Source organism: Pelodiscus sinensis, chromosome 15 (assembly GCF_052426305.1).
Source record: "Pelodiscus sinensis isolate ZL-2025 chromosome 15, ASM5242630v1, whole genome shotgun sequence".
Lineage (NCBI taxonomy): Eukaryota > Metazoa > Chordata > Testudines > Trionychidae > Pelodiscus > Pelodiscus sinensis.
The window spans coordinates 38,468,466-38,483,685 of NC_143066.1; the positions used below are offsets into that span (position 1 = coordinate 38,468,466).

General features: G+C 47.9%; 1 protein-coding gene across 4 annotated transcripts in view; it reads left to right on the forward strand.

Annotated features, from left to right (window-relative positions):
* The window catches only part of LMF1 (lipase maturation factor 1), a 441,609-nt gene that overhangs the window by 389,590 nt on the left and 36,799 nt on the right, over positions 1-15,220 (forward strand). For all 4 annotated transcript variants that reach the window (XM_075899803.2, XM_075899802.2, XM_014569758.4 and 1 more), the window contains one exon: positions 4,818-5,001. In XM_075899803.2, coding sequence (XP_075755918.2) covers positions 4,818-5,001 — 184 coding nt within the window. The remainder of the gene's footprint in view (positions 1-4,817; positions 5,002-15,220) is intronic.

A 15,220-nucleotide genomic window follows, 5' to 3' on the forward strand; every position in this document is an offset into this window, starting at 1 on the left:
TCAAGGCAGGGCATGTGTATTAACCTAGCCTCAGAATCCGCGCTGTTATAATACCAAAGACTGCACATGCTGTGTGAGGGTCTCCTGCCCTACCCCTCTGCGGTTGCCACAAAGCCAGCCGGTTTCCATCTGCTAGGGCAGAGGTGGGCAATCATTTTGGGTGGGGGGCCACTCCCACGGATTTGGTAAGTGTTCAAGGGCTGCATCTTCTGTGATGTTACTGGAGGAAGTGCAGGGTCTGGGATGGAGGTTGGGTGCAGACGGGAGCTCAGAGTAAGGGACTGGGGTGTGCGAGGGGGTGTGGGGTCTGGGAGGGAGTTTGTATAAAGGAGGGGATTGTGATCTGGGGCAGGAGCTTGGGGCGCAGAAGGGAGGGCCGGGTCCTGGAGGGGGTATGGGTGGAGGAGAGGATTCTGCCCGGGAGGAGGGGTGCGGGGTCTGGGAGGGGGGTTGTGACCTAAGGCAGAGGACGGAAGTGCATGGGTTTGGGTTGTGACCTGGGGCAGGATACTGGAGAGCAGAGTGTGATTGATGGGTGGGGCTCCGTGGTACAATGGAAAGCAGTGGTGGTTAGTTTGAGCTTGGCCTATGCTTCAAAGGTTGTGGGTTCAAATCCCACCAGAGTCATTTTAGGCTGGAGCACATGACCTACATGGAGAAGCTGAAGGATGGGGGTTATTTAATCTGCAGAAGAGAAGAATGAGGGGGGATTGGAGAACAGCCTTCAGCTACCTGAAGAGGGGGTCCGAAGAGGATGGCAAGAGGCTGTTTTCAGTGGTGGCAGGTGACAGAACAAGGAGCAAAGGTCTTACATTGCAGTGTGGCAGGTCTAGGTTGAATATTAGGAAAACTATTTCCCTAGGCAGGTGGAGAAGCACTGGGATGGGTTCCCTGGGAAGGGGGTGGAATCTCCCTCCCTAGAGTTTTTTAAGTCCCGGCTTGACAACGCCCTGGCTGGGATGATTGAGTTGGGGTTGGTCCTGCTTTGGGCAGGGGGCTGGACTTGATGACTCCTGAGATCTCTTCCAGCCCTAGGATTCTGTGATTGACCTCCGCTTCTGCCTGCTGTGGGGCCTTGCGGCGCTTGCCTCGAGATGTTCTCTAGAGCAGGGTTACTCCACCCAGGGGCACCAGAATATTTCCAAGTGTTGTGGGGCAGCAGCTCCTGTCCCAGGGGACGGGCTGGGCTCATCTCCCTGCTCCAGGCACCCAGCACCACTCAGGCTGGGCCCAGCTGTGATGCTGATGGGAGTCCAGGTAGGCCAAATTTGAGTGAAGGACCCTGAAGCTAGGTCACGCTTCCGTTTGCTCAGATTTAGTCCAGTCCAGGGGAAGCTGGAGGATGTAAGGCCTGGAGCGGAGAGCTGAGCCCAGCCAGACTCAAAGCATGGAAGCCACCATTTTAGGGTGAGTACCAGACACAACACAACCTCCCCTGGAGGGGTGGGACAGGATCTGACTGAAATCACCTCAGAACCTGCATCCCCAGACTACAGACTGGGTCACACGAGGCCATAAACATTTACAAAGGGCTGTTAAACCCCAAAAAGTTGCTCTAGAGGCCGGAGCCAAAGAATGGGAACGGTTTCAGTGGGCGGAGGATCAGACCCAGATGGCTAGCCAATTGTTATCAAAGAGGCATTATAAAAGGAGGATTCTGTCTGAGCAGGTACCCCGTGTAAGTACCCAGGTATGTCCCGTCCTTGTTACCAAAACGTAACCTTGAAGCTCTTTGTCAAAGCCACGTCATGCTGTGAGCAGTAAAGCTGCCCGACGTGCCTTTGAAATGATCTTTCTTTCCCCACCTTTGAAACAAGCTGAAATTTCTATTCAACCTCTGCGGAAAGGGAAGCTTAGAACAGGTGGGACTTCAAAGAACAGACTCCACCTTCTGCACTTTGGAGCACAGGTGTGTTTTGTGCACCGTGTGCAAGTCCTGTTGCGGGGGGAAAGTTGGAAGAGGACAAAGTCGTTTTAATCCTCACACCTCTGACGCTGGCGGCGTCCTGGAGTTGCGGGAGTTGGTTGTGTTTGGGCTGCAGGGTTTTTTTTTTTTCTTTTTCCGCTGCAGTCTAGGGTTTGTGCTTCAACAGTTACCAGAACCGAAACAGCATGTGATGAAATGCTGCTGTAACATGTTTGTAATTCCAGCCTATGTAAACCAATAAAGAGAGGATTGCAGCTCATAATGAATATACGATTATGTGAAACTTGACATATTTTGAATCACACAGTAGGAACATACTTTTATTAGTAATTTGGTGTCCCTGATTTACAGTGTGTTTCTAACCATTGGGCAGCTAGCCACGGCTCATAACTCAGCTTAGGGGAGAGTACGTAACTTGGCTGAAGAGCCCAGAAATCTATTACACGGAGGTAACAATTAGAAGTCGAGGTGAATGGAGGTCTGTTAGTTGCAAGCGCCTGTCACTGACAATAAGCTAAGGGGAAGGGAATTGCTTGTCCGAGCTTTCGGTGTCGTGGGTGGGCGGTTGCAGGACCGAGAGGGATGTAGGACCAGTTTGAGTGATGGAATTATGCTGTGTTGCATGCACCATGGCAAACAGGGTGTTCCTTTGTTAAGCAGCGTCACTGGCAGGTCTTTGGTGGGGGAGGGAATGACCTTGCGGAATGGATTTGACATGGGTGCCTCACTAGAGGTCTCTTTTTATGGCTCTGGGCTTGTGCTCTGCATTGTCCGATTGCCTTGCCGCGTGGATCGTAAGACTGAGCAGAGCCATGGGGAGGGGGTGGTTTTTATAGGTCTGATTAGGGTACAGCAAGCTTGTTTTCCTTTTCTGTTTCTCTTGGCTTCAATTGCAACGGCTCACAGGGCGTCTTTCCCTGCTGCCGCCAGTGGCTCCGTGAGATTCCTGCTCCTACCAGGCTGTCGAAATGCTTGGGCACGCACAGACAGCTGCTAAAGGTGCCCCATGAATCATCTGTTCGGGGATACTCCCTAGGGGGTGGGTTGTGCATGTCAGCTGGCTGCCACATTCCAGAGCAGACCTAACCAGCTAAGGCTGGACATGCCATGTGTGTATCCTGCCCGTGGCCCCAGCCGAGGCTCATGCTCCGTGGCCAGCAGCTCAAGGAGGCCGGCCGCAGAAGGGCTGTGCTGCGCTCGTCCTAGCTGGGAGCCTCTCGGCTGACCCTGCAGCTGGGGTCTCTCTTGCTGGAGGCCACCAGCAAGATTGGCAGAATGCACGCGGATAATTTGTGCGCGCATCTGTCACAGCGGCACATGGAATGGCACGTGCAAATACCCTCGGGCAGCCACACGTGCAGATGGCACGTGTGCATTTTTGCTCCTGGGGCATTGTGAAAATCTGGATCAGGTTTGTGATTGACCACGTCTCCGCTAGGCCACACGAGTCATGCGGTCACAAAGCGAAGCCTTTCACACCGCAACACGTGCTGCGCTTAGGCTGACTGACTGGCTGAGCTAAAGGGATATACTGGAAATGAAGGAGGGCAGAGAATCTTATCGTACGGTTGGACTGGGATTGGATTCCCTGCTCTGCCTTGGAGGGGGTCACCGTGTGTGTCTATAACGTTAGAAATGAATAATCCTAACGCACCTTAGAGACTAACAAATATATATGTATAGAGCCATGAGCTTTCGTGGGCAAAACCCACTTCTTCAGATGAGCTGGAGTGAGGGGGAAAAAAGGGGGGAGCACAGAATGTATAACAGAAAAAGGAGAGAGAGAGAGGAGAAAAATGTACCTGTTGATTGTAGTGCCGATGAGAATGAGGCTAATTGAGTGGGCTAGACGTGTCCGATCCTTAGCTTTTGATGTTAGTGGGGTGTTAAAAATAGGGAAGGCTGGTTTTATAATGGGATACCCAGCTAATGTTTTTGTTCAAGCCCAGGGAAACTGTTAAATTTGTAGATAAATGCCAGTTCCGCTCTCTCTCTGTGTCATTGGTTTTGTAGAAGGATGGCTACTTTTACATCCATGACTGAGCAACCAGGCAGGTTAAAATGTTCCCCTACTGTGCATTCCCATTTCTGATGTCTGACTTCTGCCCATTTATCCTTTGGCTCGGAGACTGCCCAGCAGGGGTGTAGCGAGGGAGGGATGGGGGGCAGTTGCCCCCGAGCACCACACTAGGGAGGTACCAATTTAGTCCGTCTCCACTCCCCCTGTCATCCCTCGGCTCGCCTGCTCCTCCTCCACCCACAGCCAGTGCCTGGAGCTTCCTCCCTGCCTCTCTGCCCCCAGCCCAACCCTCCTCCGTCTCCGCCGGCAGGTGAGTGCTTGTGGGGACCCGGCTCCAAACTGGGGGGGGAGGGGGAAACGCAGTACAAGCTCCCCTTCTTCCCCCAGGGTTGGGCTCAGACCTGTGCCAGGTTCGGGGCCCCGGCCGGAGGGGAAGCAAATTTTGCCTTTGCCCCCGGGCACGTAACACCGTTGCTAAGCCTCTGCTGTCTGGTTCGGCCAGTATCTTTGGCAGAGGGGCATTGCTGGCGCTTGATGGCCCGGCCTTGTGAGACTTCGGGCAGGTCTTAGTCTCCTAGTGCCTCAATTCCCCACCCGTACAATGGGGGTCGTAGCACAGCCCTACATCCCCAGGGCCTGGGGAGGGTAAACACGCTGAAGATGGTGAAATGCTCCAATACGATGGTACGGGCGGGGGCCTTAGAAGTAACTCACATAGACTATTAAGCTGCTGCCGCATTTCCCCGTAGCCAAAAAGGCCAAAGGCAGGTTAAAAGAAACATGAGGCTAATGGAGTACGTACTATACTTGCCAGTAGCTAAGATTTGGCACAGCCTGAGGAAATAACAATGCAATGATTATTTCTCACAGCATCACGAAGGAGAGAACCGAGGTCATCTTCCAAGGCACGTCTAGCCTGGACCCCAATGATCCCACTGCGGTTTGGGAGGAGTATGAATTTAAATGTAAGCCTGGGGGGTTGAAGAGAAGGCCGTGCCTTATCACACCGTACCACTACCGTCTGGACTGGCTCATGTGGTTTGCTGCGTTCCAGGTGCGTACCTTCAATGAACTGAGGTTTGTAAGTTCTGTGGCCTAGAATGAACAACGGAAAGCCAGGGAACAAACCATTTGAAACTGCTCTGCCCCCTGGAATAGACATTCTCCCTCTCCCCCACCCCCCGCTTGTTTCATCTGGTGTTGTAGTTGGTGGTGGTTACATTACAGAAATAGGGTAACACCTTGCTCTTAGATAGAGGGGCTTTAAGCTACGGATCTCAAAAGTAGCAATAGTCCTGTGTAGAGAGCTATCTCCAATTTTTTAGATGGGGAAACTGAGGCACAGTAGTTGAGTGACTCTGCCAAACTCACAGAGGGAGTTAGTGGTGGAGCCAAGGACGGGACCCAGCTCTTCTATCTCCCTGTCCACTGTGCTAATCAACAGACCACATTTACATAGCAAGACAAACAGGTACCTGTTGGTATTTTCTAATGGCTCGCAAACAGGGGGAGAATGTCCACTTTGGATTAATAATTTGTTGACCAATAGAGGTAACATGGGCCAGTGCAGTAGCAGAGTGGGCTTGGAGTCAGGGATATTAGGGTCTAACATCTCTGCTACTGACTTATAGAGTGGACTTGGGCAAGTCATTTAACCTCTGTGCACCCCATTTTCCCCATTCATACAGTGGTGATAATCATACCTGTCCACACTTGTAAACTGTTCCGAGGAAGCACAAAGAGGCCAATGTTTCCTGAGTAAACTATTCTTTGTTTCCATTACGTTTCATTTTGAAAACATTCTCCATTTTTGTTATTTCTGATTGCTAACATTGCATCATATTTTGCCTTTTCATTCCAAAGAGCCCTCATATAATTTGCAGATAGTATCCTTGCAGAGAACATTTCTCCCATCACTGAAATGCACCCACCTCTGCAGTGGAACACTACAGCTCACAGGAACGCGTCATAGCACTTTAGGGCAGTAAAGAAGGATGAACTGCAGGGGGAATGTAGTTTGGTAAAATGTGACTGTCCAGTTTTGGAGTTTTATCAGGATAAGTAAGCTCTGCTCTTAGGACAACATGATAAGGTTTTTAATGGCCTGACTAAGTGAGCAGTCCAGGGATTACAAAGAATATACAGTAACTACTGTGGATTTATTGCATACTCACATGGGAAAACAAATATTTGAAACCCTGGTTTATTTAAAAATAGCTTTCCAGCTTGTTTCTGGTGAATTAGAATAAATTAACAACACATACTGCTAAAGTCACTCAATAGTTGTTTTTATGACTGGAAGAGAAGCACCTCCAACCAAAATATTGTGTGTCCATCCCTCAAGGAATGTATGTACGTGTCAATAAGAGATCGCTTTTTAAAATTAAATGGAAAAATGAATGTGGTTGAACAGAGGTTTAAGCTCAGGGGTGCGGGTGGCTCACTTTTAGGGAAACGTTTTATTTCTCAGTGATAATAATTGCTAACTATTTGAATGTATATGGTAATTTTCGCCTAAAGATCTCCCAGAGTGATACTAAGATAGGCAAGCATCATTACTCTTACTATAAAAATGGGGAAACTGAGGAACAGAGAAGTTACATGAGTTGCCCAAAGTCATACAATGAATGTGAAAGGCTGGAACCCAGTTTTGCCATCCTGCTCTCACGGCGAGACTCTAGGGCCTTCTTTCTGCCAACCCTTTGGACTAAACCTTGTGTTTCTCCCTGAGTTGCAATCCAGGCATCTGGTTTAATGGGGAGTTTTGCTGAGTAAGAACTTCAGAATTCCTCCCAGTATCTCACCACCCGGCCCCCTCCCCCCATGTCACCTGCGAACAGGTGGTATTATTGTATCACTGTGGAAAATTGCAGTATGGGATCTTAGAATCCTAGAATCCTAGAACACTAGAACTGGAAGGGACCTCGAGAGGTCATCAAGTCCAGTCCCCTGCCCTCACGGCAGGACCTAGCGCCATCTAGACCATCCCTGATAGATGTCTGTCCAACCTGCTCTTACATGTCTCCAATGATGGAGATTCCACAACCTCCCTAGGCAATTTATTCCAGTGTTTCACCATCCTGACAGGAAGTTTTTCCTCCTGTCCAACCTAAACCTCCCTGGCTGCAGTTTAAGCCCATTGCTTCTTGTCCTAGCCTCAGAAGCCAAGGAGAACAATTTTTCTCCCTCCTCCTTGTGACACCTCTTTGGATACCTAAAAACCGCCATCATGTTCCCTCTTAGTCTTCTCCTTTCCCAACTAAACAAACCCAATTCTTTCACTCTTCCCTCATAGCTCATGTTCTCTAGACCTTTCATCATTCTTGTTGCTCTTCTCTGGACCTTCTCCAGTTTCTCCACATCTTTCTTGAAACGTGGTGCCTAGAACTGAGTCTTTTTACTCTTTTCTTTCTTGACCCTTTTTCTTGAGTCTTTTTATTCTTTTCTTCCAAGTGTTATTTATATTCCCATTAATATTTACAACATACGTTGCAAAATCTAAGCTTGGGAACACTTACCTAACATGAACCGGCCCAGAAAATGTTGTTATAGGCCTTTTCCATCATCTTCTTGTCTCTCCTCCACCTGCTTCCTCCCTTCCATTTTCTATCTTCGTGGAATTTTCATTTAGATGCCTTTTAGATTCTACAGCAGGGCTACTCAACTTTGGAAGCCTCAGGGTCCACAATGATACAGCACATGCTGAGGGCCGCAACTTAAGCGTGGTTGCATATACATGCAAATATATATGCAAATATGTGCAAATAGCGTCTTTCACACTGATGGGCAGACATACAAAGATTAAGGCAAGACTACACAACACGCAGGCCCCATTTAAGTCGGTCAGTTCTGCTGATCTTAATAAAATGGAACATCTACCTGATTTCCACCCATATGACAGTACTTTTAATGAGCAATGACAGTCCAGGAATTTAACTATGGAAATGCATATCAGCAGAAGAGTTATACTCACTACATTTTTGTTTTGGCTCCCACCTGCATGCTGCAAACATACAGGCCGTGTGTTGAGTAGCCTTGTTCTACTGCAGTGATGTAAGCAGCTCTCTTTGACGATGGTTTTATATATAGCCTTCAGGTTCTGCTTTTGGGCTGGAATTTCATGTAATCGGCATTAGGCACGCTTATCTCGTGGCAGGAAGATGGCAAAGGTTAAAAGTCAAGCCGGTGCATAGGTTGAAATAAAGTTGCAGTAGGTTGAGTGGAAGTGCTTGGTTGAAATCTCATTGTATTTTGGAAGGGCTGTGGATATCGAGAGAGAATCAACCCGCTCACTCCCGAGCATAATGGGGAGTTTTGCCGAAGCAAGAAACAGCGCTGAGGTGAGGGAACGTCAGTTCCTTTCCAAGATAGGAATTTCCCTGAGGCTTTAATACACTAAGGCTGTGTCTACACTGGGCCACTTATTCCGGAAAATCAGCCGCTTTTCTGGAATAAGCTGCGAGCTGTCTACACTGGCCCTTGAATTTCCAGAAAAGCAACGATGCTCTACTGTACAAAATCAGCCGCTATTCCGGAAAAACTATTCTGCTCCCGCTCGGGCATAAGTCCTTATTCTGGAACACTGTTCCGGAAAAGGGCCAGTGTAGACAGCCCAGTAGTCTTTTCCGGAAAAAAGCCCCGATCGCAAAAATGGCGATCGGGGCTCTTTTCCGGAAAAGCGCGTCTACATTGGCCACAGACGCTTTTCCGGAAAAAGGGCTTTTCCGGAAAAGCAGCCTGCCGATGTAGACGCTCCTTTTCCGGAAAAACTGAAAATGGAATAGTATTCCGTTTTAAGCATTTCCGGAAATTCATGCCAGTGTAGACACAGCCTCAGTGTTCTCAGGTTTGAAAACAAGCGAGGCCGGGGTAAATACTGGTGCATTGTATGCAGGTGTAGGCAATGATAGTGTTGATTGGTACTGTCACACACCCGTTAGATCTGGCATGATCACACACACAGACCTGGCATGTCGAGTGACAGAGATCAATCCAAACAGCTTGGGGAGGAGCAGAAGAAAGAATAAATGCAGGCCTATTTGCATCTTTTTTTCCTTTTAATTCAACAAGAGGTCCCCAAGGTGTGTCTCTTATGTTGTCACACTTGGAGTTACAGTTGTATTTGGGCATTCAAAGCCCTCTAAGCACACGTCCATTAATTACACCTCCACTAATTAAACCTCATGTCCTTCCCCCTCCCCCACTGGCAGTAGGAAAATGCCCTGGTGTGTAAATGCCTACTTGATGCTGTGTGCTCGTGTCTGCACACAGCGCTCCCCTTCCCCCCTTAACCTCCTGCCACACTTAGGGTTGCCAGGTGTCCAGTACTGTACTGGAAAGTCCAGTATTTGCACCTTCTGCCCGGTAAAGAAATTTAGAAAATACTGGATATATAAAATATCCGGTATTTTCTGCTTTTTCTCCAGCTTGGCGGCTGACAGACACATGGCAGGGGCAGGGCCCGGCAATTAAAGGGGCCACGACTGCATTTTGGCGGCCTGGTGCTTTTTTTTTTTTTTTTGCTTGACAACATTTTCCGGGCGCTTTTTTTCCCCCTGAGTCTGGTATTTTTGGTGAAACCATCTGGCAACCCTAGCCACACGTGATTCACAGAAGGTGTAAGTTTATTACTATCCCCAGCTACCAAGGCTGGCTCGTTAGCTCAGACTGTGGAGACTTCTGCTTTTAGCTCTGGGAGTCCCTGGATGACTCCTCCCCTCCATGTCGACTAAAATGGCAACTTTCACACATTCCCCCATTTCCCCAGTCTCAAATGGCTGAGCACAGAACCCTAACATCGCTGCCGTTGCCAGGAGACCATATTTGCTCTCCACAGGTTTTGCCCTCTCACTTCCGCTCTGTTCTGAACTCTGGGTACATTGAAGTGCCCAGTGGAAGATGCTGGAAATTGCCCAACGTTTTCCATTTCAGCTCCTGCTGCAGCTCCTTAACCTTTCTAGAATTGTCCAGCTACATTGCATGTGTTCTGAGGAGGGATGTAAGCGACTTTCCTCCTCCTCCCCCCTGCCTGCCACTGCTGCCTCTGGATAAGAGGCAGCAAAGGTGGGAAAGCAGGCGGCGGCTTAAAAGCCACTTTCCCCCAGCACCGTCTCCGTGTTGCAGGGAAAGAGGCAGGAGAGGCAGAGGCACACCAGTCTGGACCTACCCCTGCTGTGGTGCTGCAGTTTAAATGTAGTAGGACCCACACGCCCAGCTCCTACTGCATTTAAACTGCAGAGTCGCAGCAGGGGTAGCTCCTTCTGAGTGCCTCGCCTTATCGCCTAATCGTGTCGTCTGTACAAGTTGTATCAATGACACGATTAGTCAATTACCCGCTTCTTAGCATCCTTCCTTCTGAGTGAAGCCTTGGGAAAATAGTCTGCATGAAGTGGGTTCAGATTCTGAAAGAAAGAAAGAAAGAAAGAAAGAAAGAAAGAAAGAAAGAAAGAAAGAAAGAAAGAAAGAAAGAAAGAAAGAAAGAAAGAAAGAAAGAAAGAAAGAAAGAAAGAAAGAAAGAAAGAAAGAAAGAAAGAAAGAAAGAAAGAAGCTGTGTCTATACTACAAAGAAAAATCTGAAGAAAACCCTCTTTCAGAACATCCTTTCTTCCTGCCGGAAAAATGCGTCTGCTTTTCCAAAATTTTTTTCAGAAAAGCAGGCGGATTCTTTGGACGCAGCAGAGTTTTTCCGGGATACCTCCGATATCCCAGAAAAGCTCTGTAGTCTAGACATACAGGAAGGAAGGAAGGAAGGAAGGGAGGGTAAGTCATCACCAATAATGTCAATGCAGCGGTCAGCAGTGTCATCTGTGGATGTCCAAAGTTAGGTACCTGAATATATATTGCGAGGTACTTAAATCAGTGGTCTGGTTTTCAAAGGCACTAAATGCCCACAGCAAAGTGAAAGGTGAATGTAAAACCCAGAGGCTCTGGCTCTAAGAACCTCCCGGCTTAGAACTGGGGATTGTAGGCTCTGCTTCCTTATTGCCACGAGGGGGCTAGGAAGTGCTGCCACAAAAAAGTACTGAGAGGTTAAGACCTGGAGGAAGTCCCACCCTATGGGACATGAATGACAGACCTTTGTGATTCCCTGATTGGCTGGCAGTCTCCATATAAACCCGGAGGCCATTGTTGGGGGTTGTCTGAGCAATGCAGAGCTCTGGTCTGCTTCTGCCTCCAACTCTTCCTTGCCGTGACGTGCCTGAATTCCAGACTCTCAGTCTTGCCCTGACTTCTGACCCTGATCTTGGTTTACTGTCATTGGCTTCAAAGCATTACTGACCTTGGTACAAGAGCTTAGCCCAGCCTGCCCCTCTTCTTGCCTCACATGCTCAATTGGGTAATAAACTCTGATACTGTGGTTTTGACCTGGCCTGGCCCTAGACTGATCTTCGTTTCTTCAGTCGGGATGCTGAGCAGATAACCCCAATTCTTTCAGACTGCCTGGGACGTAGCCCTGACCCTGGCTCCAGATTCCCTGCTCTGAACAAATGAAGTTCTGGTTTTCAGCGCCTCTGAAAACAAGACCACTTCTGACTGGTGTATGCTGCAATGTTACGGCCGCATAATCGTGTTGGTCAGGGGGTTGAAAAAAAAATCCCTGAGAGATGCAGCTATGCTGACATAGTCTCCAGTGCAGACACAGCTGTGTTGTTGGAAGCCCTGGAAGAGAGCTTTAGAGGACATAGCTAATTGCACTAAGGGTATGTCTACACTACCCCGCTAGTTCGAACTAGCGGGGTAATGTAGGCATACCGCACTTGCAAATGAAGTCCGGGATTTGAATTTCCCGGGCTTCATTTGCATAAGCGGGGAGCCGCCATTTTTAAAACCCCGCTGGTTCGAACCCCGTGCAGCGCGGCTACACGGGGCACGAACTAGGTAGTTCGAACTAGGCTTCCTAGTTTGAACTACCGTTACTCCTCGTGAAATGAGGAGTAACGGTAGTTCGAACTAGGAAGCCTAGTTCGAACTACCTAGTTCGTGCCCCGTGTAGCCGCGCTGCACGGGGTTCGAACCAGCGGGGTTTTAAAAATGGCGGCTCCCCGCTTATGCAAATGAAGCCCGGGAAATTCAAATCCTGGACTTCATTTGCAAGTGCGGTATGCCTACATTACTCTCCTAGTTCGAACTAGGAGGGTAGTGTAGACATACCCTAAGGGAGGTGGTGTTCCTAGACCACAAGGAGAAAAAAAAATTGTCATCATCCGTTACGTCTGCACTTCAGGCTATGAAAATGTAGCTGTGCTAGGATAGTCACTGTGTTCCAACTAATCTTATCCATCTATGCACAAAATAAATTTTGTTATGTACACCAAAGCATGTTTGAATGTGCACCACAAAGAAAAACACAAACCTACGTGAGAGTGCTCTGCTGATCAGTTGGGCAACATTAGAATCTTTCTTACAGGGAACCCTGGTGTAGACCTACCTTTGTTTAGGTGCCTAACTGGATTGAAGGGCCTAACCTTAAGCAACTATCTTTAAAAATAACCTACAATATATATAACATACTGGCTGTGTCTAGACTACACCTCTCTGTCTACAGAGAGATGTAGATTAGGCATGTTGAAATTGCCAATGAAGGGGGGATTACATATCTTGTGCTTCATTAGCATAAACATGGCCGCCACATTTTTCCGAAACTGAGCTTTTTTCGGAAAAATAACGGCAGTCTAGATGCGGATCTTTCGAAAATACTACCCTTTTTCGAAAGATCCTGTAAACCTCATTTTAGTCTAGACTGCCGGGGTTTTTTTTGAAAAAGCTCCGTTTCGAAAAAAAAAAGTGGCAGCCGTGTTTATGCCAATGAACAGGGCTTGACAAAACTGCTTATCTACTCACCCATGGCGAGTAGATTTCAGCTGGTCGCCATGTCTACCGGCGGTGCGTGCATGCGCAGTGCGGGTCTTTCGCATGCGTGGTGCGGGGCTGGCGAGTGGGTTTTCACCACGGTCATTGAGCCCTGCTAATGAAAGTGCGAGATATTCAAATCCCCACTTCATTAGCAATTTCAACGTGCCTAATCTACATCTCTCTGTCGACAGAGGGGAGTAGTCTAGACGTACCCGTACAGAGCACCCACATGTCCTAGACTACCTCTTGGGGAGAGGGGTGTTTTTTCTGCCCTTAATACAAAAAAGTTTAGCTAGGAAAAGGTTGGGCTTGGTTGTTGCTGTTGTTTTTTTCATTAGATCGCCCTGGGTAGATAGCGTGGGAATGGGAAGGGGATGAGGAATTAGGGGCTTGTATTCCAGGAAAAAAGTTTTGGAATTCAAACTGGGTTTGCTCAAATAAAACCAGGCTCCTCCTATCTCTGAATTATCGTTTACTCCTTTTATTTTATTTTTGTCCAATGTTCAAGTCTGCCCAATGACGTTTAGAGCAGCAGGGCTGAGAGCTGGCTTTGCACTTTATTGAAGGTGGTCAGTTAAGAAACTGAGAGATCCAGCGCCTGACAAGCTGCAGAAAAGCGAGTGAGGTTTGGGGGAAGAAATTTACCATCCCTTTGTGCTGCCTGTGACAGGTTCCTCTTTGCACCTCATCGCATTTGACATATGGCACCTTCTTTCACATGGGGCTTCCTGAGAAACTTTCCATTATGAAGCATAACTGCAGGATTTGCACCAGGGAAACACAGGCATGTTGACAGAAGTAGGCCCAAAGCCTGTCATGGCTGACACAGGCCTTCACTTGTCACATGTTTGAATAGCTGGCATATCCGAAATGTTAGAAGCTCGGGGATTTTGTTCGGGGGCTTCTAACTCTGCAGCGCAATTTATTAGTTGGCTGCCACTTAATGACTGTCCTCGTCCCGCTTTAATTGCATATAATAGAATGTGACATTACTTTCCAGGAAATCGCTTTTATGATCTTAATTTTATTATCTAAATACAATATCCCTTTTCATTTGGTTTCTAAATCCCTTCCTTGTTTTGAATGTCTCGGCATCCCGTGGGTGCTGTAGCTCTGAATTAATGTTCTCCATTTAGTGTTGGCAGGGATGTAACCAATCCAGGAACGTGTCTGCGTCTCTTCTTCCTGTCTGCAGAAGAGAAAAATCTCCTACAATCCGCCAGGGGCAATGACTTGTAGACATGAGTGGGATTTTCTTTTTCATTTCGTTTTTAGCTGCCGCTCAGACTGGGATTCCCTTTGTAACGTCTTCCGGCTGATAACGTGGCCATGAGTATGTATGAGTTATGCGAGACTCAATAAATGTCTCAAGAATATTTTGGGCCTGAATCCCACAAGCATTTATGCACATAGGAGTCGTTTTACCTTTCCGAGCAGGGCCAATTTCCTTTTTTTGGAGCTACTCACAGGAGTAAAGCTATTCACATGCCGAAGTACTTGCCTCAACAGATTCTCCATCTGCTGAGGAAAGAATATTTCAACTGTGCAATAATTTCTAGACCACCATGTGACTTTAGAAAGAAACTGAGTCAGGGTCTGGCTGCCATTTCCATGGAGACATTAGGGAGGAGAGGATGAGGTAGCAACAGGAGCCAGGTACAATCCGAGTCCGTGCATTCAAAGAGGAAAAGGTGTATTCAAGCCAACCACCAGCTGTAACGTTGGCTTTCCCAAAGAGGGAAGGGTAAGGCCATGGACTGTGCCATCATGTTGATGGGAGAACATCTGCTTTTCCCCCTTTTTGGTTTTGGCCAAAGGCAATACGGTCAAGGCTGAATGGTGTGAAATGAAGAGATGCTTGCTACCAATGAGACCTTTGTTTGGGGACTGGACAAGAGGATATATCCCTTTGGTCAAAGTAGCTGGTGTTCGTGTTTCCGTTGCTTAGAATTGTTCTGGCAAGTCAGAACCTTGGCTGGTGTAAGTTGGCCTCATGCTACTGAAGCCAACTTAAGCCAAGATCTGGCCCAATGGAATGCTACATGTTTTAGGTCAAAACGTCATTGCTACGTGGAAAGAATAAATTGATACTTCAGCGTGAGATTGCACATATAAGGAGTGGGTGTTATCGAATCAGTGGGCTGGAGCACATGTCTTATGAAGAGAGGCTGAGGGATTTGGGCTTATTTAGGCTACAGAAGAGAAGAGTGAGGGGGGATTTGATAGAAGCCTCCAATTCCATGAAGGGGGAAGAGGGTTCCAAATCTTCATTCAGCTCACAGTCAATCTGTGGAACTCCTTGCCACAAGGATGTGGTGAAGGCTAGGATTTTAACAGGGTTCAAAAAAGAGCTAGATAGATTCATGGGGGGTAGGTCCATCAATGGCTATTAGCCATTATGGGTAGGAATGGTGTGTCTG